Here is a 21,702-nt window from a genome sequence, read left to right as displayed (position 1 = left end):
ATATGACCTGGGCACGCCGTTGGCCTATAAGAACAACGCCTATATCGGGTATATATAAGCTTCGGCTTCCGGATCACAATACAATTACCTTTAATTAAGTAGTAGTAGTATGTCAATAATGGAATGATTATGTATGTCGATCACACTTTATCAACAGCGGTCGAAAGACATGAACAAATATACTCATAGAATACTAGCATAACCTTTAAAGAGGAAGGGGGATCTTTTCTATTGATGAATGAATACAAAAAGAGGAGGGAGGTTTACTCCTTTGAAAAAAGAAACAATGGGCTCAGCCATGAATGACCCTTTTGATCTTTCCATTCCACAGAACAATAATCAACGACCTAGTTGGTCTAGCCTGAAATAGCTTTCGTTTCATTTTTGGACATGCAAAGGGCGCGACTATGCAAAGCCGTTGTTCCTTTTTTTCTCTCTTTCTCCCTTAACACGTATACGTGTGTGTATGTTTCTCATCCTCGTATCATAATAATATGGCCAGACCGAGAGGGAAAAGCTTCACCCAACAATATCACCATCATCCACAGGAGGAGGAGGTAACCACCCAGACCCATCCATAGCGATAAACACGTCCGCACACAAATAACACAGCTCCTTTTTTTTCTTTATTCTCGCTCTTTGTTTCTTCTCAGTTACCCAATCTCAACGCTCAAGTCGAGTATATCAACAACTTGCTGAAATGGAGCATTCAGGACCTGGACCACTTGATTAGCGTTTTACGTCAACGGTATGAAGCTGCGGAGACTTCTTGAAACAACCCCTTTTGGGAACGCTTATGCATCGAACCACTATAGAATTGCAGCAGAGGATGCTTACGCAAACGCACTGGACAAAATTGAACGCCTACCACGCACTCCTTTCTTCAATGAGCAAACCATGTACGAGGCTGCTGTGGCTCAATATGAGATCTCGCTTAATCGGACTGTGGCGGGACGTCGTGAACTCTTGAAGGCTATGAAACTTCAGTTACAGTCGCTCAACACGTTAAGGGTAAGAATGGGTGGATGAGGAAGGAATCATGCGAATGATAATGAACGCATCATTGATTGTGTGGTGTGATGATGATACATTAGGATTATCAAGAACAACGACGCAAAAAGATCAAGAGCATCATGGTGGATAAGAATGCAAAGTATATGGCAGCAAGGACGGGTGATTTCTCAAAGGTACAATGGATAAGGATGGGGTGATTGGTGATAGGATTTCCAACAGGGTCAAATTTGTATAGCGTCAAAGACAATACCTCAACAAATGTACCGAGCTTGATGCTGCTCAGCATGATGAACATCAACAGGCCGAACAACAAGCATTGCAACAGCAACAACAGGAGGATAGCGACCATTCCAGTGGTGGTGGATCGGATGTGCCACACAACAAGCGGACCATGGCAGGATTCATGGCTCTCAAAACACAACTTGCCAATGTCATGAGCTCAACACATGATTATGGAACGAAGGCATCGAGGCTTAAGCGTGACATGTTGGATGCAGGTAATGGGTGGTATATGGTGTTGCTTCAAGGGGAGGAGTATTGATTTTGTGTGCTATGTATATAGATCGCGAGTATCGGAGAAGTGTGGCGGATTTGGAGCGTCTTCGGAAGAAGCAAGTGGATACGGCCAATCATGCTGTAAAGGTATATGCACGCCTTGCTGCTAAGTCTTGTGGATATTATTGGCTCATCCATAATGCTTTAGCATGTAGAGGTCTTGTTCCTGGATAAGTCGGAAATATGCAAATCGGCACTTTACAATATTCTTACGGTTGAACAAGGAATACAAGCCAATGAATCATCAGTAGGTTATCGAACGGTGGATGGCTACTCCTAGCATGCGGTCCTAATTGTTGTAACTTGCAAGTATAGCTTGTCAAGGCCATGTTTCAAACAGCCGCTGAGATGGATGGGAAGAAGGATATGGAATTTTTCAAGAGGGAATACTCCAAGCTCAAGTTTGATACACCCGAGCCGATCATGTATGATAACCATTACCATGGGCGCTTAAAAGGTATATACATCTATGGATGGAAGGTCTTGAAAGAGAAGATGGGTTACTTATAGGATAAGGATAGATATGCAGTTTGGGGTTGCACTGGATGTATATGCCAAGCTTCATACTACACGCAGGGTGCCTGTTTTGGTGGAACGATGCATTCAAGCCATTGAAGAGATGGGAGGATTGGAAAAAGAGGGACTTTACCGAGTATCTGGGAGACAAAGCAGCATTGAGCAGCTCAAGCTTGAATTTGAACGAGACGAGAACAAGGCACAGATTCAATCATTTGACATATTCACCATTGCATCAGTGCTCAAAATTTATCTCCGTGAGCTTGAGGTGCCACTCTTCCCCTTGCAGATGCGGTTTCGTGCTGAGTATTCTGGTAAGTTTTCATGAGGAAACGGAGACAACGTGAAAACACAAACTCAAATGATTGCATGCAGCCAAAGATGATGCAACCCGATTACGAGAACTCGAATCTCGGTTACAACAGCTATCTGATCCACATCGATATACGCTAAAAGCCGTCGTCGAGCATCTAGCAAAGTAAGTATTACATGGTGATCAAATCCATAGTGGACAATTCTGACCCTTTTTATTTTGCTCAATGTAGAGTCAATAGCAAGGCGAGGATGAACAAGATGAGCATGCAAAATTTGGAAGTTATCTTTACACCGGCTATTTTTCATGATCATAATCAAGCTGAAGTTCCTGGTGAATGGTGCTCTGACAAGGTGTTACCCGATCTTATCTTCAATCATGAGAGGCTCTTTGCTCGAGTGAATGACAACAAGGATGAAAAGACAGCTGTGGATAATAACGATATGGCTTGGCAACAACAACGGCAACAATCCAACATCTCCACCGATTCGACAAAGCCATCAACATCATTACCAGTGACAGTGGAACGATCTGATTCACGAGGAAAGAGGATACTTGCACGAAAGGATTCATTGAATGCGTTACAAAGACCATTGCATCAACGACAAGGGTCAACTCGTACAACGTCTTCTTTAAGGGACACTGAACCCGATACCCCTGAGCCTTCATCACCGCCTATTTCTTCAAGACATCGGCATCAACTTTCGATTAGTGATTCATTAGCCAAAAGTTAGCCTATGTTGTGACGTGTGTGTGCGTATGGACGATCCCCCTTCATTGTACTGTTTTATTAATTGTATGCCACGCGGTGCTTTTGTGTTTGTGTGACATGGAAACTCTCTCGCGCGAGAACAAAAAGTGAGGTGGGACGGAAAAGAAACGGAAGTGTACCCAAAAATCGGCGTTGTGAGTGAGATGGAATGTCAGCACGCAAAGTGTAGTTGGGATCGGCTGAGTGATTACGTTTAGGAGAGAAAATCTGGGGGTGAAAGGAGAAGAGGGGATTAATACCACGTTGCCTTTTCGCGCGCATTGTTAACCGCCGCTACAAATGATATGCATTCAATTTGATAGTTTGGCACGGCATGCAGTGTAACACCTGAGCTCACTTTAAAAGAACCTCTCAACCTTCCCGCGCTGCTGTTTTTTCCCCTTTCTTCTTCGATAGAGGCATGCCACATAATTATTCTACTTCAACGCTATCGCAAGACTACCAAGGCTGGCTTTTGGTATCAAAGTTGCGAAAGCAATTGTTGTGGCGTCGAACGCCGCAACGTTTTTACTGCATCCTTGATGGACAGCAGCTTTATTACTATGACAATGACGAGGTATGTGTGTGTGTGTATTACATGTATCAAAGAATGATCAATTAATAATAATGAATGTGATATAGAATCCCTTGAATCAAACACCCTGTGGTATCATTGATGTGACCCGTTACCAAATCGTCGCCAACTCTCCTTCACAACGACGACTCGTATTCAACAAGCTTCCTACAACAAGAACATTCCAACTATTATCACGACAAGCTGACCTGCCTGATCTTGTCCTGGTGGCAGAATCAGTGCAAGCCAAAGATGACTGGATCACCTACTTGTCAAATAACCATCAACACAATACGCTCGATAAATGGCTTGAACGCTTAAAGTTACATAATGACACCCCAACAACCAACGTCATTATATCACCTTCACCTTCATCATCGTCATCGTCCGACGCCAAAGTATCACCAACATCACCAATTACAGCAACACATCAGCCACCTCCTTCCCCGTCATTTAGTTCCTTTTCCGACAATAATAACAGCCATTCTACGCCGCTCGCCAATGTTTTTCATACTCTTGTAGCTCGGCGGAAATCAGCTGCAGTACTGCAAAACCATCAACGACGACGCTTGTCATTTGTCTCTCCTTCACTTATTGCACCAGCAGCTAGTCAAACATCTACGAATAGCAGCAAGACCACTATGGCATAGTTGATCTATTGAGCCATATATATACACACACACTTTTATAACCTAATCTTGCTAGTTACCCATTTTGAATATCTACACACAACCCCACATCTACTCTCCTTTTTAGTTTTTGATTTTTTGTACCATAGTCAAATCAACCCTCATCCAAAACCTTTTCTTTTCTAATAAGATGAACTACACACTTGATTATTCCAACAACAAAAAGGATCCGACGAAAGCAATGTGTACGTAACATTTAAACCCTAAGAGTGTTTCCAATGCGGTTTTATTTTGAAAAGACAAATGTCGAGATGAAGCATGCGCACGATCAAACTTATTTGGGAGCTTCCTTGACTGTTTAAAAAGGAAAAAGATGTGTAAGTGAAACCTGCAAGTGGCACACAACAAACAAAAAGTAAAATGTACATACCAGAAAGACAGTGCTCCTCACCCATAGCGGCGACAATGCCAACAATCAAATCCTTGCCTTCATCAAAGTCGGCTTGAATTTGTTCACCAAGTTCACCCTCGGGAAGCTTGACATCCTCCTTGGTGTCACCGCTTTCAAGCATCAAGGAAAGGAAACCATCCTCAATGTTGATCAATTGGTATTCACTACGCTTGATGTTGGGGACATCCATGTTGTGAGTGGAGGGAGAGACATCTTCGTACTTCCTTTTAAACACAAAAAAAAAGAATCAGCATTTATACATTCATGTGAAATCCAATCTACCGATGATAACTTACTTTCCAGTGAAAATGTCAATAGCGACCAAGTTAACCTTAGCGTGACCGTGCTTGCCAGTCTTGGAGGTAGACATATCAACGATCTTGCAGGGACGACCCTTGATGACGACGTGGCCGTTCTTGCGGAGAGCAGAGCACTGCATAGGGAAGGTCTTGGAGGCACCAGCATCGGCAGACTCGAAGGTATCGTGTTCTTCTGACATTTTTCTAAAAGTTACGCTTTTATGAGCTTTGATGCTTTTAACAAAAAGATAATACAAAACACGACACTTACAATGAAGTAAAGTGAAAAAGAGAAAGAAGCGACTATGGCCTGCCGTCCAACTCCTCTTTTGTGAGCAACGTAAAAATTTTTAGAGCGGCGATTACGTCAAAGCCACCTCACAGCTACACCACACATAACGGCATCGGGATCACCAATGAGATCTATTCAGTCCCTGACGGACGCACCTTCTCCTGTCATTCGTGCGTGTGTTTCTCCCTTGCAGTTTCTTGATTCATTCGGATCATTCGTGTGTTGTTTTTTTTCTCTGGTTGGTTTGTGGGTTTTTAAGGTGATGTGTGGGTCATCCACAAGAAACCAGCACATTGCAGATTTGTTGTGATTGTCCCATCCACTGATATTATACCATGTAAGGCAAGTGGTTGATCATGTGTTGTTGTTGGCATCATCACCAGCAGCAGGGAGGAGGAGCAACCTTGTCAACTTGAAAATGTGTGTAGTTTACATCGATCGTCTATCAATCTGGCATATGGAATATCCGAAAATGGGCAAGTGTGACATGAATGACAATTTTGGGATATTGTCATGTACATTGATAATCCTGAGGATTAGCATTGAAAAGTGAAAGGAGAGGCAGGGTTGTTGTGAATTATACCCACTCCTATAGCAATTGACATTTCATTGTGTGTGCCAAAAGTATCATCAATGTCACACGTCGATGTCTTTTGGTTTATTGGTCAAATTGTAATACGAGTAACATGGATAATTATAAATGTATACAAAAGAAAGAAAAGAAGAAGAGGAGGAGGTGTGTGTGCGTGTGTGTGTGTATGGGTGCACGTAGTTAAATATGGGTCATGGAATCTAATCAGATCAAAAAAGAGTGGTGTGGTGGTGGTTGTGGTGGGTGCACACACACATGAAAAGCGGATGCGGTGGCCGAAAGTGCCATATATTTTACAACCCCTGTTGGGATAGACCCTTTCTTCTTTCTTTTAACCCGCCTTTTCTTTCTCTCTATTCCCCCCCTCATGGCTCAATCGCCACCAGCATTGGATACTTTGGATATCGTCTTTCTCGGCACCATCGGTCTCGGCACCATCGCGTGGTTTGCAAGACGCCAGATTGCCGAACGCCTCTTTGGTTCAAGTGCTGCTTCCGATGCAAAGACCAATGGTCACGCCACTCCTGCACCACCCAAACGAGAACGTAACTTTGTAAAGATTATGCAAGAACAGGTAAATACCAAGCAACAAAAGAGAAGGAGAAGGAGGAAGGAACAAGAGGATTGATCCTGTGTGTGTATATAGGGTCGTAAGGTGATCTTTTTCTATGGTTCTCAAACGGGTACAGCTGAAGACTATGCATCACGTCTTGCCAAAGAATGCTCTCAGAAATATGGTGTCAATTGTATGACGGCTGATTTGGAATTGTACGACTTGAGTTATCTCGACACTGTTCCTGAAGATTGCTTGGTGTTCTTTGTGATGGCTACCTATGGTGAAGGTGAACCTACCGATAACGCTGTCGACTTTTGGGATGTCTTGTCGGAGGAGGAGCCTCAATTCTCGGAAGCCGATGGCGACAAGCCTCTCCAGAACTTGAGATACTTGGTCTTTGGCCTAGGCAACAAGACGTATGAACACTACAATGCCGTTGCACGCAATGTCGATAAGCGTTTGGAGGTCCTTGGAGCTCATCGTATCCATCCACGTGGTGAAGGTGATGATGATGGTTCTCTCGAAGAAGACTTTTTGGCTTGGCAAGAAAACATGTGGCCCGCCTTTTGTGAAGCTCTTGGTGTGGATGAAAGTAATGCTCATTCGGGTCCTCGTCAAGCAACCTATTCTGTTGAGGAACTTGTGGACGTGAATATGGATGATGTCTATTTGGGTGAATTGGCTGAGAAACCAAAAGAGGGAGCGTAAGTATTCAAGGAGATGGGAGGAGGTGGTATTTCATTGTTCTCATATGCTTTATCCCCCTAGACGTATCGTGTATGATGCCAAACGTCCTTTCAATGCACCCATCGCCAGCAGTCAAGATTTGTTCACCAGCACCGATCGTCATTGTTTGCATATGGAAATCGATGTCTCTGACAGCAATCTCTCTTATCAAACCGGTGATCACATTGCTATTTGGCCCACCAACAGTGAAAACGAAGTCGCTCGTCTCGCATCCATTCTTGGTCTCGCTGATAAACTCGACACGGCTATTAATGTCAAGGCTATTGATCCTGCTGCATCCAAAAAGTATCCATTCCCTTGCCCTGCTACTTATCGTGCCATTTTCCGCCACTACTTGGATATCTGTGCTGCTGTGTCTCGTCAATCATTGATGGCATTTGTGGAATATGCACCCACTGAAGAATCAAAGGAACGCTTACGTCAATTGGCTAAGGATAAGGATGAGTATCGTTTGACGGTGGGCGAAGCTGTACGCAACTTGGGTGAGGTATTGGAGATTGTGGCAGGCAATGATGTGAAGCCCGGCTTTTTCTCTTCTGTGCCATTTGATTTGGTGGTGGAAAGCATTTCACGTCTTCAACCTCGTTACTACTCCATCTCATCCTCTGCCAAGGAGAGCCCAAAGAAGATCGCTGTTACTGCTGTTACACTCAGCTACCAACCTGATCCTACACCTCAACGTACCGTTTATGGCGTCAACACCAACTACTTGTGGCGTATCCACACTGCCTCCAAGCAACAATCCATTGACGCTGATTTGCCAACCTATGATTTATCGGGCCCTCGTAATGCTTTACATGGCACAAAGTTACCTGTGCACGTGCGTCGATCACAATTCAAGCTTCCTCGTAACCCAACTGTGCCTGTTATCATGGTGGGTCCTGGTACCGGTGTTGCTCCTTTCCGTGGCTTTGTGCGTGAACGTGCTTTGCAAAAGAGTGAAGGCAAGCCTGTGGGTCCTACTTTATTGTTCTTTGGCTGTCGCAATTCCGAACAAGACTTTTTGTACAAGGATGAATGGCCAGCTTTGTTCGATACACTTGGCGAATCATCTCGTATCATCACTGCTTTCTCACGTGAAACAGCACAAAAGGTGTACGTTCAACATCGACTTCAGGAGAATGGTGAAGAGGTTTGGGGATTGTTGCAACGAGGTGCATACATTTACGTATGCGGTGATGCAAAGAACATGGCACGTGATGTCCAACAAACGTTTGTCAACTTTGGTATCGAATTTGGAGGACTTTCGGATGACAAGGCACATGACTTCGTAAAGAACTTGCGTAGCACCGGTCGTTACCAAGAAGACGTGTGGAGTTAAACAATACACAATCCATAGAAGAAAAAAAAGTAGAACCACCATTTTTACTTATAGTATACATATTATCTCCCTCTCTCTCTTTCTCTCTTATCACCTATTTACGCCCTCATTTGTCGATCATCCCATCCCATCCCATCCCACGCTCGCTAGATCTGATATATACCTTTTCCTCTTCTCATCCTCCATTTGATTTATATTAATAATGCTTTACGAGTTCGACGAGGAAAAAAAAAGCTTCATTTACTATGTATATCATCATGATGTTTGATCCCATGCTGACAAGTTTTGTGCGTGATAATGATGCCATTCAGCCCATTCGCCCCAATCAATGGAAGATGGTATATCCCAAAACGGATTACTGGGTTCGTTTCTAAAGTTGGGTAATGCAGGTAAATCTTGAGCTTGTGATGCCAGGAAATTAAATTGTTGCAGTGTAAATGCTTCTTCCGGATTCGTAATGCTTGGTGCTATACATGCATATATAAAGATTCAGTACATGTGGTATGATTGTTACCTAATTTCTCGTACCTGGTATGGTGTCACCAAAAGTCATGTCTTGTTGTAGTAAGAATGTATCAATGATGGATGCAACATCCTGTGTTGCAGGTGGTAATTGTGATGATGATGGTATTGATGCTTGTTGTGTAGATGAGATGGGATCGTTGTGGGATACAGGTGGAATGACATGTGGATAAGGAGGGTTGTAATGATGGTCGTCCATGAAGTGATGATCGATATTTCGATTGTCGATGATGTTGTGCAGCAATACCCTGAGTTTGCGTGTCGTGATGGATAATTCATGTATTCGGTCAATGAGATCGATGCCTCGTTGTAAATCCTCTTTGGCTGCTTGTGCTATTTGTGGATCGCTGTTCTTTGTGTTGTACATCAGGATAAGGCTGCATTGTAAAATAGGGTATGTGCTGAAGGAGTAAGGTGTCAAAAGGAAATCGTGTGCTGTAAGCAATGATGCCATGCGAATGCCACGTGTTGCTGCACTTGTACAAATCCAAAATGATGATTGATCAGTGGGATTCGCCTTGATAAAAGGTCGATGTAAGAGGATAAGCGCCGTAAAATAAAACATCAACGTTGATCCTATTGGCAATACGATGAGTCCAGCCAAGATTTGATATGCGCATGGTGTCATCAGCTAACTTACCAATTACGCCAGCAAAATAGCCATTGCTTTCATTAAAATCGGCAAAGTTGTTGGATTCTTCCTTGATAGCGTGGCTGAATGAGAAGCGCCATTCAGTTAATTCTTGATCAAGTCGTCTCACAATGCTATCACTGCCATGCATGTAACTTTGCTGCTTTGCTTTGGAGGTGTGCAATCCACGCCATATTCGACCCAAGATTTCTGATAACTTGACAAGTTGTAGGAAGATGATATTGAAACGTACGCTCCCCTCTATGGATGCAGGTCGATACGTCGCTGAAGGAAATCGAGGACCAGGCCATTCATCATTGTCATCGCTGTCCGGTTCATCCAATACCTCCTTCCAGCTGACATTGACCTCGGGATAGGGTACATCATTATCCTAAATAACATGCCTTCTCAATAAACCCGTTGCTATTGTTGTTACATCCACCCACGTACCTCATCCACAATCGTCAATGGTCGACCATGCAAGGCAGCTTGAAATCGATCACATACATAGAGTGCCCCTGCATGAATATCATTATTACGTCAGCATACCACGTTATAGGATTCGATAATAGGACTTACACCATGTTCTATACCTCGATTGCTTGTCATTGTCGGGGATAGGCCAATGCTCACAATTTCGATGTAATCCTAATCCTTGAGCCTTGATTCATTTGATTAGCTCTCATTCAAGCGTAGCGATAATACGTGCTTACCAGGCGCACTGCCTAATGAAAGATCCATTGTTGGTTAATGCATGTCGACAACATCATCTTATCCCTCCGTGAATAACTTACAAATCCTCCCATAAGCCAAATGGCGGATGACTCGGAATCCACATTGGCTCTTTGATTCTGGATCAACACCAAGGCTTGTATCTTGCCCAACGTGGGTTGATTGATACCATCCGAGATGATCTTTAATGCCTTTTCGAAAAAGTGATCACTCCATCCCACTGGCATATCCCATCGTGCATCAGGTGGTACGCGCCGTCGTCGTTCCTCATCCAAACTTTCACATTCAGCAAAACGTGCAGCAGCTCCAAACATGGATAAAAGAAGACACACTTGAGGATAGCTGGCAATCTTATCGCGATATTGTAAAAGAAATTCCCCCTTGTCAATCACAGGCAGGATTGGATGCACATTGGCAAAGTAGCTAAAAGATAAAAACGTTTAGTTACCATGGCAACAACGTTGCATAGCACATCATACTTTACATTTTCAAAAGCCGTGCACTGGTATATTGATCAAGCCCTGTTGCCGTAAGGACATAATGATGGATGCTCCTTGGTAAACGGGAGATGGACATTGGTTTCCAATTGATACGAGGCACCTTATCTTCCACCGTAGAATCGATATTTGAATTGTCTTCCACAAGCACTAGCACAAAGAAGGATGTAAGAGCCCCATCTCTCTTTTGATCATGTCCTTTTCTCCCTTACCAATGTCATTTCCCACTCTACGTAGATAATGGCCTTTCCACTTCAATCCCTTGTTATTGTCGTGTAGCCGCAGCTTGTTTGAAAAGAACAAAAAGTTGTCAAGATCACCGAGATATTTGACGCTGTCATAACGGACACCTGGTGGATATTGTCGAGAATGTAGTGCATCCAACTCTTCAACAAACGAATCCGAAAGCTTTGCGGGTCGACTCTTATCATCATCATCGCCATCGTTGTTGCCATGTCCGTTGCCATGATCATCCACTACTCGTTTCCTTGGCTGCTGCTGATATTGGTCCAATAATCGATCAATGTCGTTGGATCCAGATAAGGCGTGGATCTTTTGTTGCAATGTAGCGATTTGTTGTTCGAGTTTCTCTGCATAACTAAACATTAGGTTGATGAATAATGTTGTTGTGGGGTGACACAGGATCTGCGCATAGGAGGGTGTCTTACCCTTTCGGTACTCCTCGCTTTTGAGGCGGTCTATGATTCTTAGTGAGCTTCTACCACAATACAAGAGCAGCCATTCTATCCTTACCCTTCAGTGAATACGCATGGAACGTTGTATCCTTGGCAGTTGAAACATGATTGGCCAGGAATGAAGTGGCACTTGATCTTTTTTCGTTTGCACAGATCACTAACAAGGTCGATCGCATGAGTTAGGTGGGGCGCATGTGTGTGTTGCTAAAGTACAAAATAGATAGAGTGATATCATACCAAGCACGTGCTGTTCGAAGCCTCTTTTTTCCAACAAGCTTTTCGGGAAGGCTGGTTGCCTTGGAATTGTCGGTGGAGCTCATTGCAAGAAGCTTGGTCTGCCGTTGTATCTGGGTTTTTGTAGTAGCTTGAAACAAAAGCGATGTCGAGGGACCTGAGAAACCGGGTAGAAGAAATCACCTAGCTACAGCTGTCTTTGCGGCTCACACGTAGTTTGATCCATTTGAATACGCCACGCCTTATGAATAAATTACCAGCTACTTGAGGTTTATTAAGTGTACCGTGACCCTTCATTGATCCATTGATTACTTAAGGATGTAATATAAAACGATACGACAAAGGAGTCAATGAATGGTATTTCATATTGCAGCTTTTCCTTCCATCAAATTAAGCTTACTAGGTCAGGTCTGGTGGTATAATATACTAAAATAAATCCATATCCATATCCATACCACACATATCTCCATATGGCTATACAGGCAACCCATCATGTCAAATGTGAGATACCCACTGTCCACTCATACTCAAATGCACGCTGGGGCTGATTGCTATCACAGTAAAAACCCATGCCATCCACTCCGCCTTTCTCTCCACTCCTTCTCTTCAACCATGTCCACTGAAAAAGCAAGTCTGACCTACCTTAGAAGCAATCACAACCGCAAACATTTCTCGATTATCAACTTCTATAAGCATTTCAAGTTCACCAACCGCATTGACGGCGAAAATGAGTTCAAGGCAGCAGTTGGCGAAGCGCGTAGAACTGCAAGCAAGGCCTCCAAATGGAAGAATTGGTTGGAAAAAGCAACCAGCAACAACTTTCAGGTATACAATTGTCTGTATTGATGATGTTTGGTATATCTAACTACGCTATTGAAAAGCTGCTACGCAATGAGGATATTGACGCGTTTTGGAGTAACAAGGAATCTAGTCGAGCGGAAAACGGTGCTGTGCATAATTTCAGGTTATTCATATACGACAAAGTAGCTACACAAGAGAAGGTACGAAGCACACGCCTTTTGTATATAGCTATGCATTAACATTTCTCCTTAGGCCAAGCATGATCAGTTGAAAAGGGTTGGTTCAGAGCATGTTGAGCAACAGCCATCACCAAAACGACTTGCATCTGTATGTACAAGGGAAATACAGAAGGAGAGCATTATAACTAACACGTGATATCCTCAGATGGCATCTTCCTCTGCTACTGGTCCTTTTGCTACCCCTGTCGTTGCTGCTCCCATTGCTACCCCATCAGGGTCATCCGTTTCAACACAAGACGATGACGAGGATGGCGAGGACATTGATATTGATATTGATGTTAACACCAATAAGGTATTTAGCTACTTTATGATTTTCGTTTTGATGAATTCATATTAATCCTTATCAAAGAATCCGTATCTATCCCCAAGAAGGCCCAGAGATCTTGAGCAACCACAACCACTAGCGCTTGGTGATGAGATAGACGACTTTTTCAGCGATGCCGCCCCTACCACCTTGCGCCTTCCTGCTGGTTTCGAGTTGGGACCAGTTCCTGATGAATCGTTCATGATCGGCACAACCAATATGACGGCTCGTTTCCATACCTATAAGCAAAATGCATTACAAGCAGCATGCAGCGGCAAAGGTCTTCAGATTGAATCACAGACACACGAGATCGCAGCTTTATCGCACGTGCTTATCTTAAAGCAGGGTCAATACAGCAAGATGATGGTTGATGTTTTTGGTGAGGGATCGCTTGACAGCATGTACTACAAATCACGTGCCTTGGCCCTCGACCATGACCTCAAGTTCCCTGATAAGGCCTTTGTGGACATCAGCAATATACTCGATGAATTAGCACACCCTGAACCAGAGAAACGCTCATCTCGCCTTACAGTCATGTCAAAGCTACTTGCAATTGCCAGCAATGAAGCATACAATGTGTCACGTGTGATATTCGGCCTTGCCATGCTGTGAGTAGTATGAACCGTTATCTATTGTAACACTTTTCAGAGGTCATTCATTAACTTGTATCATATGCTCTTTAGCCTATCCAAGATCCCTAACATGCCAATAGCCAATGCTACGTGCATAAGCGAAACCGAGCTTTGGAATTGCTTTTACGATCCTCTTCTTACTGCTGTTCTTGCCGATCCGGAAAAAGACATGATGTTACGCTGGGTGAATACGATTACACCTGAAGGACGACGTAAGATGTCACACAGTAGACCGGATGCGGTTATTTCTTTGTTTTCACAATCACGATATGACGACACAATTGGACATGGAGAAGCCAAGGTTGCGGAACCAAACAGGAACACGGACGCTCTTTGTCGGGATTTGTTGCGATTGGCGATGTTTGGAAAAAGCACGATTGACTCTGGTACGACATCAGTGCCCATTTCTTTTCAGATCCATGGTATGTGTATGCATATATTCTTATTCTCAAAACAGGTATTAACATGGAGATGATGTGTGTATGTCTAGGATTTAATATCCGATTTTATTTGATGGAATTGAAGCATGAGGCGATGTATACAATGACCGAGATTGCACATCTTCAAGTACCGGATTCATTGGATACAATTTCTGGACTCTTATCCAAAAACACGTTGAACACCTTGCTTCGATTGAACCATCTAGTTGTCAAGATCAAGGAGAACAAAGCGAATGGCTTGAATACACCTGATCGCATGAAACGAGCATCTTTGTCTACACCTGAACTTCACCAACTTCTTGATCGAACAAAAAACCGCCGAAGACATTGCCCACTTCTTTTTTGAAGAATCTACAAGTGCGTTTTGCGTTAGATGTACTAATTTGTCATGTACTCGATATACGTTCGATATACTCTGCTCTGTCTCCAATGCCCAATCATGTAAATAAATAGTATTCATGTCCATTAGTGTGGATATCATAGTCATTTTAAAGTTTCCAGTAGCATTGATCATTCACAAAGTCATTTATAGTGGAAGCAGTTGTACTTCTATAAGCTGCTATAGGCGAGTGGTTTATTGAGGAAGTAAGCTGTTGGATGTGGATGATGGTTTAGGTCCGTGATCCTTGGACTACAAGTAAAGGAAAAGATAAAAGAGATGAGTGGAAAAGGGGGGAGGATTTTGGGTTTGTCGGGGCTTAAGTTTCCCTGACATAAGACACAGGAACACAGGAGGAGGCAAACACACAGCGGCATGCATTTGGGCAGCACAACTAAAGCAGCAATCTCTAGCAACATATTGGCGTTAGTTGTTGAACACCAAGAGACCCTTTAAATGTACTTACCTGCATCAAAGGATCCTGGCTATATAACCATAGCATGCAAATCTCTCCGGGCCTGGGATAGGATGCATAGCATCGTACCGTACAAGCGTTTCGAGCAACCGTGTGTCGGCTTAACTCTTCACGAAGAAGAGACACCTGGTCGTGAACACGTAGTTCTACTGCATATAGCACCGATGCCGATGCCTATAGCATTAGCAACCGGAACACAGGAGGCAAACACACAGCGGCATGCATAATGGGCAATTGGTATATGAGGGAGATCCTGAAGTTGTTGAAGTTGCGATATCGTTGCTATGATACAGTCAATGCATTCACATGAGACCATTGCCTTATCAGTAGTGTCAAAGTAGCAGCAACTTTTCTTACCTGTTGTTAGGCATATTGAAGGGAGTTCGCAGTATATGGATCCGTATGTCCACTTTGCCCTCTGGTATGAATCCGTGTGGTACTATCAAGAACGCGTGTTGTGAATCCACGGTGGTGAGAAGAAATAAAGAACGCGTGTGTTGTGACTTAAAGGAAATCCCATTCAACTCCACTCACCTACCTCAGCTTCTATGTTTCACGGGTACAAGCATATAAAATCCCACACAGCAAGATGGTTTCCAATAGGCAGATTGAGAAGGTCAATTCACAAATCACGATCGTGAGGGGGAGTTCAAACGATTTACATGGGTATATGGAGAATAGAGAAAGAACAAAACTAGCATTGTAGCTTATATGGGGTATCTTCAGATGACCACTTCCTCTACTCCCACCGCTTTCTTGACGCTGCTGCTACTTACCTGTTCACCCATGTCAACGAAAGAGGACAACGACGATGACATTCTTGATATTGATATTGACAGCAACAATAAGGTATTAGACTCTTTGGACTTCGTTATGAACGTTTCATGCTAATCATCATCAATCAAAGCATCCATATCGCTCACCGGGGCAAGTAAATGACCTTGAGGATACACAGCTTCAGCATTGGCGGGTGATATCCATGATTTTTTCAAAACTGGCTTGTCAACCATGTTGGGACTTCCTTGGGGCTATGAGCTGGGACCAGTGCCAAATGAGCTATTGATGGTGATTGACACAGCCAACATGGCCGCTCGATTCCACACTTACAAGCAGCATGCATTGAAGGCAGCCTGTCAAGGAAAGGGACTCAAGATTGATACGCAAATCCATGAGGTTGCAGCTCTTTCTCATATTGATATTGAAGCATGGTCAATACAGCGACGCCATGATCGACACATTTGTGGAGGAAGCATCCTGAACCTGACAAGCACCCATCATGTATTCAAACTACGACGAGGCGGGTTGGACATTGCATAACAAGTGCAGCGTTTCAAGAGTGTCTTCGAATCCCAAGAGCACCCATACAAAAGCAACTTTTCGCTCTCACAAAGGTAGAAGGTTTATCCTGAAACAGATGCCTACCAGACATCTCTAATAATATTGTACGAAGCCGGTCTATCACCGCCACAACATGTAATAAAGACTTTTGAAGTTGATGATACGTGTATATCTTTATAACAAAGGGGTGCTAGCTATCATGCGAAGGATGTTCTTCTTCATCTTCCAAAGGTTCTATATGTACACGTGATCGATTGTGGGGTTCTATGCGCCACCTGGTACGAAAAAAGGCTAAAATGAGTCAGGCCCAGTCACCCGCTCATCAGAATTTCCTGTTGTGGAATGAGAGGTTTTATCTTGTTGTTCCACCGACACTCGAGTAACGGCTTCCGACCCCTCTCTTTCTTTGCTGAAAATCATGTTGTCCATTGCTCGAAAGGTGTCGACCCCCATGGTCGCACGCTTGGCTGCTCGATCGACACCGCTTGTTCGTCCCATGGTGGCTGCTCGTCGTCAATACAATGCCTATAACAATGATGCTGCTGCTGCTGAAAAGGTATACATACACATACACACACACTCTCTCTTTACCTTGTCAACATGGAGGAGGAGGTCATTAACCCACCCCCCAATGTGATAGGAAACCATTGTCAAGTTGCTTTACAACATTGGTTCTCGCAAGGAGGTGGAACAATATTTGCGTCATTTTTCATCCGTCGAGTCTCAAAAGTTTGCTGTCATCAAGGTTGGCGGTGCTGTATTGACTGATGAGTTGGAGACCCTCGCATCGGCTTTGACGTTCTTGAATCGAGTTGGTTTATATCCCATCGTCTTGCATGGTGGTGGACCTCAATTGAATCGTTTGTTGGAGGATGCTGGTGTTGAACCACAATATGAGGAAGGCATTCGTATCACTGATGCTACAACCATGGAGATCGCTCGCAAGGTGTTCATGGCCGAAAACCTCAAGCTTGTCGATGCCCTTGAACGTCATGGTACTCGTGCTCGTCCTATCCCTGGCGGTGTATTTTCAGCTGAATATCTCGACAAGGACAAGTATGGCTTTGTTGGTAACATCACGGGTGTCAACAAGGATGCTATTGAATCATCCATTCGTGCTGGTGCATTGCCTATCTTGACATCGCTTGCTGAAACTCCTGATGGCCAAATCCTTAACGTGAATGCTGATGTCGCTGCTGCCGAACTTGCCACTGTTTTGGAACCCTTGAAGATTGTATTCTTGAATGAAAAGAATGGCTTGTACCACGGTGTCACCGGCAAGAAGATCGTTACCATCAATCTTGATGAGGAGTATGAGGACTTGATGAAGGAACCTTGGGTCAAATATGGCACTCGTCTCAAGATTCGTCAATGCAAGGAATTGTTGGATGGATTGCCACGCTCATCTTCGGTGGCTATTATCTCGGCTAGCCATTTGCACAAGGAATTGTTCACTGATTCTGGTGCCGGTACTTTGATTCGCCGTGGCCACAAGTTGTTCAAGTACAACAAGCTCGATCAAGTTGATCCTGATAAGATTCGCCGTATCATGGAGAGCGAAGATCCTGTTGTCAAGTCTGGTGAAATGTCCGTTGCCAGCTATTTGCGTGAATTGCAACGCAAGAACGTTACCTTGTATACGGATGAACCTGGTCAAGTGATGGCTATTGTTACTACCGATCCTGCCGATCCATCTAAGCCAGCTGTGCTTGAAAAATTGCTTGCCAGCAAGACTGCCGTGTTGAACAATGTGCCCGATAATTTGTGGAGTTCCATTCGCAAGGATCATGATGTGTTGACATGGCGTGTGTCCGCAAAGGCTGAGGATGGCAACCTTGATCAATCATGGCATTTTGAACGTGCTGATGGCTCTCTTCGCAACCCACAAGATGGCAGCACTATGTTCTTTTATGGTATCCAAGATTCGGAACGTGTCAAGCAGACCCTGGATCGTTTCAAGGGTGGTGCTGCCAAGGCCCCTGCAGGTGCACGTGCTTTTTCCACCTTTGCTCAACAACGTCGTAGCTACTCTACCGTCAAGACTGCCAATGTTGGTTTGATCGGTGCTCGTGGTTATACAGGTCGTGAGCTTATCAACATTATCAACAACCACCCCAACCTCAACCTTACCCATGTCAGCTCGCGTGAATTGGAAGGCAAGCCTCTGGAAGGTTACACCAAGTCATCCCTCTCCTATGTCAACCTCAAGCCAGAGGATCTCACTGCTCAAAAGGAAGTTGATGCCTGGGTATTGGCTTTGCCCAATGGCATTTGCCCTCCCTTTGTCAAGCAAGTCGATCAAGCTGTCAAGGAAAACCGCTCCCCTGAAAAGGTCTTGATTGATCTTGGTGCTGATTATCGCTTCACTGATGAATGGACTTATGGTCTTCCTGGTATGTTGAATGATTAAAGGAGAGGAAAATGAAAGGGATGGAATACTTATTTGTACGATACGATTAGAATTCAACCGCAAAAACTTGGTTGGTGCCACCCGTATTGCCAACCCTGGTTGCTATGCCACTGGTGCTCAAATGTCTTTGCGTCCTCTTCTTCCCTTCCTTGACAAGTATGCTGCTCCTACCGTCTTTGGTGTTTCTGGCTACTCTGGTGCCGGCACCAAGCCTTCTCCCAAGAACGATCCCGAAGTTTTGCGTGACAACTTGCTCCCTTACAGCATGACCAACCACATTCATGAACGTGAAGTGTCTCATCAACTTGGCACACCTGTCAACTTTATTCCCCACGTGGCTTCCTATTTCCAAGGCATCCAACTCACCGTCAATGTGCCTCTTGGAAAGTCCATGAACGCCAATGATGTTCGCAACGTCTTCCAAGAATTCTACCAAGGTGAAAAGTTGGTCAAGGTATTGGAGAGTGGTGAGCCTTATGTCCGTGACAATTCTGGCAAGCACTTTGTTCGTATTGGTGGCTTCAGTGTTCATCCCGATGGCAAGCGTGTTGTTGTTGCCGCCACCATCGACAACCTTTTGAAGGGTGCTGCTACTCAAGCTGTTCAGGTATGTGTATTATTGTGTTTTATGAGGATAAGAGATTTATTAATGTGTATAATATAGAACTTGAACATTGCTCTTGGCTTTGACGAATATGCCGGCATTCCCATCGAGTAATCATTTAGACACCCCCCAACCAACCAAAAAGCATCCATTTCGCATTTCACGCCACACCAAAACCCATATAGTTGTTCTTTTACGCATCAATATAGTAGACTGTCCACACATATGTGGTAGATCAGTAATTGTACCAACATCTTGTTTCAACAAAAGTATCATTGTAATGACATGTATCGTCTCATGGCAACTCAGCTGAACCAGAAATCACGTGGTTGGGGGGATACCAGAAGGATTTGACCCTTTGACAACAACCACTTTGTTTCGCTCCCCCTCCTCCATTTACATTGACATGCTCTACAATGCTCGACTTGCATTCTCTTTAACCCGCTCATTCTGCACAAAACCACAACGTCTTCACAAGACCAAGGTTGCCCTGATGCTCGGCTTTAATGGCACTGGTTTTCAAGGCATGCAATAGTGAGTCCCAATGTCGACATGCGAGGTCTTCTACATTTAGCTGATTGGGTATTGACAGCAATCCATCCATTCGATCGATCGAGCAAACTTTATTTGAAGCGTTATGCAAGGCTGGGGCAGTATCAGAACTCAATTCGATGGATCCAAAAAAGGTACAGCATATGAAGGGAGTGAATATTGTCAAACAATAAGCTAATATGGGTATATGAAGATACAAATGGCTCGAGCAGCTCGTACTGATAAGGGCGTTCATGCTGTTGGCAATGTGGTATCTGCCAAGCTGGTTGTGGAAGATCCGGATATTGTCTCAAAAATCAACCAACATCTGCCTGATCAAATCAAAGTGTGGGGTAAGACGACGCTTTTCTAATGTTGCATCTTGTATACTCATTGTGTAATAGGATACACTCCTGTCACGGGTGGATTTCATGCAAAAAAGGCTTGCAATGGTCGAGAATATGAATATTGGTTACCCACATACACCTTGGAAATGCCGCCATCTCGTTCCCTTCATTTACGGTCGTCACGTGAGCATCCATCTGATCTTTACATTGCTGAAGAGAATGCCTATATCCCTGTCAGCACTCGCGAGAGTATTGCTGAGAAGCATCAATGTCGTATCAGCAGCACCAAATTGGAACAGTTTCGAGATGCGATGGCTGTTTTCCAAGGCACCCACAATTTCCACAACTACACTATTCAACGCAACTCATCGGATCCAAGTGCCAATCGTTACATCATGCGAGTCGAGGTAAGCTCATTTATATATATATATATGACATTACTCTACAAGATGGCTCATACTACTACTACTATGATCATGCTAGGTTGGACAACCAAAGCAATTTGATGGTATGGAATGGGTCAATGTCAAGCTCCGGGGACAATCTTTCATGTTACACCAGATCCGAAAGATGATTGCTATGGCCATGCTCGTAACACGCACCGACACACCCACTTCAGTCATTTCTCAGTCATTTGAGCATCACAAAATCAACATCCCAAAGGCACCTGCACTTGGTCTCTTGCTTGAAAAACCTCTCTTTGATGGGTACAACCAACGTATCGCTGATCGACCGGATCGTTCGCCTATATCATTTGACTCATACAAGGTAGAACATCATCATAGCTTTACTGTTGGCTTATGTAATCCAGTGGTACTGATTAAGCTTTTTTACACACGTAGGATGCAATGGATGAATTCAAGGAACGATGGATCATTGATGAAATGCTGGCAACCGAAAAAGAACAAAACTTGTAAGTAGAGGAAAGAAGAGGGAGTAGGGAGGATCAAGTTGGGTCTAATATAGGTTTTCTTTTACATAGGTTTGATCGATTCTTGCTTTACATGGATGCACAGCAAACGGGACCCGTTTTCAGTTATCTGAACAAGGAAGGCTGTATTCCACCAGAAGCCATCCTCACCTTTTGATTGGGTGTTACACAAACCAGTACCACATCATGGAGGAATCCAAAGAGCACAAATAGAAAATGTTCCGTGCCGGGAAATTCGTCCCTTTTGTCCTTTTTCACACCCTCACACACACACACAAAGTTCCACTTTTCTCTCTCGCTCTCGCTCTTTGTCTCTTTTTCTTTTCCTCTGATAACCATGTCATTTACCC

The 21,702-nt window shown here is 43.9% G+C and overlaps 9 protein-coding genes across 9 annotated transcripts; 7 read left to right on the top strand and 2 right to left on the bottom strand.

Moving 5' to 3' along the window:
- Nucleotides 1-494: 494 nt before the first annotated feature.
- On the top strand, nucleotides 495-3,132 carry O0I10_012120 (uncharacterized protein; the record flags this gene model as incomplete). Its single annotated transcript, XM_058492066.1, has 11 exons — nucleotides 495-557; nucleotides 654-748; nucleotides 816-1,011; nucleotides 1,095-1,187; nucleotides 1,250-1,511; nucleotides 1,577-1,656; nucleotides 1,718-1,816; nucleotides 1,885-2,026; nucleotides 2,091-2,399; nucleotides 2,461-2,563; nucleotides 2,631-3,132. The coding sequence occupies 11 exons, from the start codon at nucleotides 495-497 to the stop codon at nucleotides 3,130-3,132; spliced, it is 1,944 nt and encodes a 647-aa protein (XP_058337178.1).
- A 438-nt stretch (nucleotides 3,133-3,570) lies between these two features.
- On the top strand, nucleotides 3,571-4,373 carry O0I10_012119 (uncharacterized protein; the record flags this gene model as incomplete). Its single annotated transcript, XM_058492065.1, has 2 exons — nucleotides 3,571-3,726; nucleotides 3,792-4,373. The coding sequence occupies 2 exons, from the start codon at nucleotides 3,571-3,573 to the stop codon at nucleotides 4,371-4,373; spliced, it is 738 nt and encodes a 245-aa protein (XP_058337177.1).
- Nucleotides 4,374-4,686: 313 nt separating this feature from the next.
- Nucleotides 4,687-5,302, bottom strand: O0I10_012118 (eukaryotic translation initiation factor 5A; the record flags this gene model as incomplete). The annotated part of the gene is made up of 3 exons (XM_058492064.1): nucleotides 4,687-4,706; nucleotides 4,783-5,027; nucleotides 5,100-5,302. The coding sequence occupies 3 exons, from the start codon at nucleotides 5,300-5,302 to the stop codon at nucleotides 4,687-4,689; spliced, it is 468 nt and encodes a 155-aa protein (XP_058337176.1).
- Nucleotides 5,303-6,353: 1,051 nt separating this feature from the next.
- Nucleotides 6,354-8,610, top strand: O0I10_012117 (uncharacterized protein; the record flags this gene model as incomplete). The annotated part of the gene is made up of 3 exons (XM_058492063.1): nucleotides 6,354-6,560; nucleotides 6,633-7,246; nucleotides 7,311-8,610. The coding sequence occupies 3 exons, from the start codon at nucleotides 6,354-6,356 to the stop codon at nucleotides 8,608-8,610; spliced, it is 2,121 nt and encodes a 706-aa protein (XP_058337175.1).
- Nucleotides 8,611-8,865: 255 nt separating this feature from the next.
- Nucleotides 8,866-12,007, bottom strand: O0I10_012116 (uncharacterized protein; the record flags this gene model as incomplete). The annotated part of the gene is made up of 11 exons (XM_058492062.1): nucleotides 8,866-9,077; nucleotides 9,139-9,708; nucleotides 9,773-10,154; nucleotides 10,214-10,281; nucleotides 10,343-10,424; nucleotides 10,558-10,918; nucleotides 10,980-11,142; nucleotides 11,205-11,590; nucleotides 11,661-11,690; nucleotides 11,746-11,844; nucleotides 11,925-12,007. 11 exons carry the CDS (start codon nucleotides 12,005-12,007, stop codon nucleotides 8,866-8,868), a joined length of 2,436 nt encoding a protein of 811 aa, XP_058337174.1.
- Nucleotides 12,008-12,533: 526 nt separating this feature from the next.
- Nucleotides 12,534-14,683, top strand: O0I10_012115 (uncharacterized protein; the record flags this gene model as incomplete). The annotated part of the gene is made up of 7 exons (XM_058492061.1): nucleotides 12,534-12,746; nucleotides 12,803-12,922; nucleotides 12,975-13,049; nucleotides 13,107-13,253; nucleotides 13,311-13,873; nucleotides 13,949-14,319; nucleotides 14,388-14,683. The coding sequence occupies 7 exons, from the start codon at nucleotides 12,534-12,536 to the stop codon at nucleotides 14,681-14,683; spliced, it is 1,785 nt and encodes a 594-aa protein (XP_058337173.1).
- Nucleotides 14,684-16,199: 1,516 nt separating this feature from the next.
- O0I10_012114 (uncharacterized protein) lies at nucleotides 16,200-16,508 on the top strand (the record flags this gene model as incomplete). The annotated part of the gene is made up of 1 exon (XM_058492060.1): nucleotides 16,200-16,508. One exon carries the CDS (start codon nucleotides 16,200-16,202, stop codon nucleotides 16,506-16,508), a length of 309 nt encoding a protein of 102 aa, XP_058337172.1.
- Nucleotides 16,509-16,947: 439 nt separating this feature from the next.
- On the top strand, nucleotides 16,948-19,657 carry O0I10_012113 (N-acetyl-gamma-glutamyl-phosphate reductase; the record flags this gene model as incomplete). Its single annotated transcript, XM_058492059.1, has 4 exons — nucleotides 16,948-17,085; nucleotides 17,170-18,922; nucleotides 18,990-19,546; nucleotides 19,604-19,657. 4 exons carry the CDS (start codon nucleotides 16,948-16,950, stop codon nucleotides 19,655-19,657), a joined length of 2,502 nt encoding a protein of 833 aa, XP_058337171.1.
- Nucleotides 19,658-19,949: 292 nt separating this feature from the next.
- On the top strand, nucleotides 19,950-21,509 carry O0I10_012112 (tRNA pseudouridine(38-40) synthase; the record flags this gene model as incomplete). Its single annotated transcript, XM_058492058.1, has 7 exons — nucleotides 19,950-20,077; nucleotides 20,136-20,229; nucleotides 20,289-20,427; nucleotides 20,479-20,828; nucleotides 20,905-21,189; nucleotides 21,264-21,334; nucleotides 21,404-21,509. 7 exons carry the CDS (start codon nucleotides 19,950-19,952, stop codon nucleotides 21,507-21,509), a joined length of 1,173 nt encoding a protein of 390 aa, XP_058337170.1.
- Between the last annotated feature and the right edge of the window lie 193 nt (nucleotides 21,510-21,702).

This window comes from Lichtheimia ornata (genome assembly GCF_029851405.1).
Source record: "Lichtheimia ornata isolate CBS 291.66 chromosome Unknown scaffold00112, whole genome shotgun sequence".
Lineage (NCBI taxonomy): Eukaryota > Fungi > Mucoromycota > Mucoromycetes > Mucorales > Lichtheimiaceae > Lichtheimia > Lichtheimia ornata.
The sequence above is the reverse complement of the archived record's forward strand: the minus strand, read 5'-3'. Positions and strand labels throughout refer to the sequence as shown.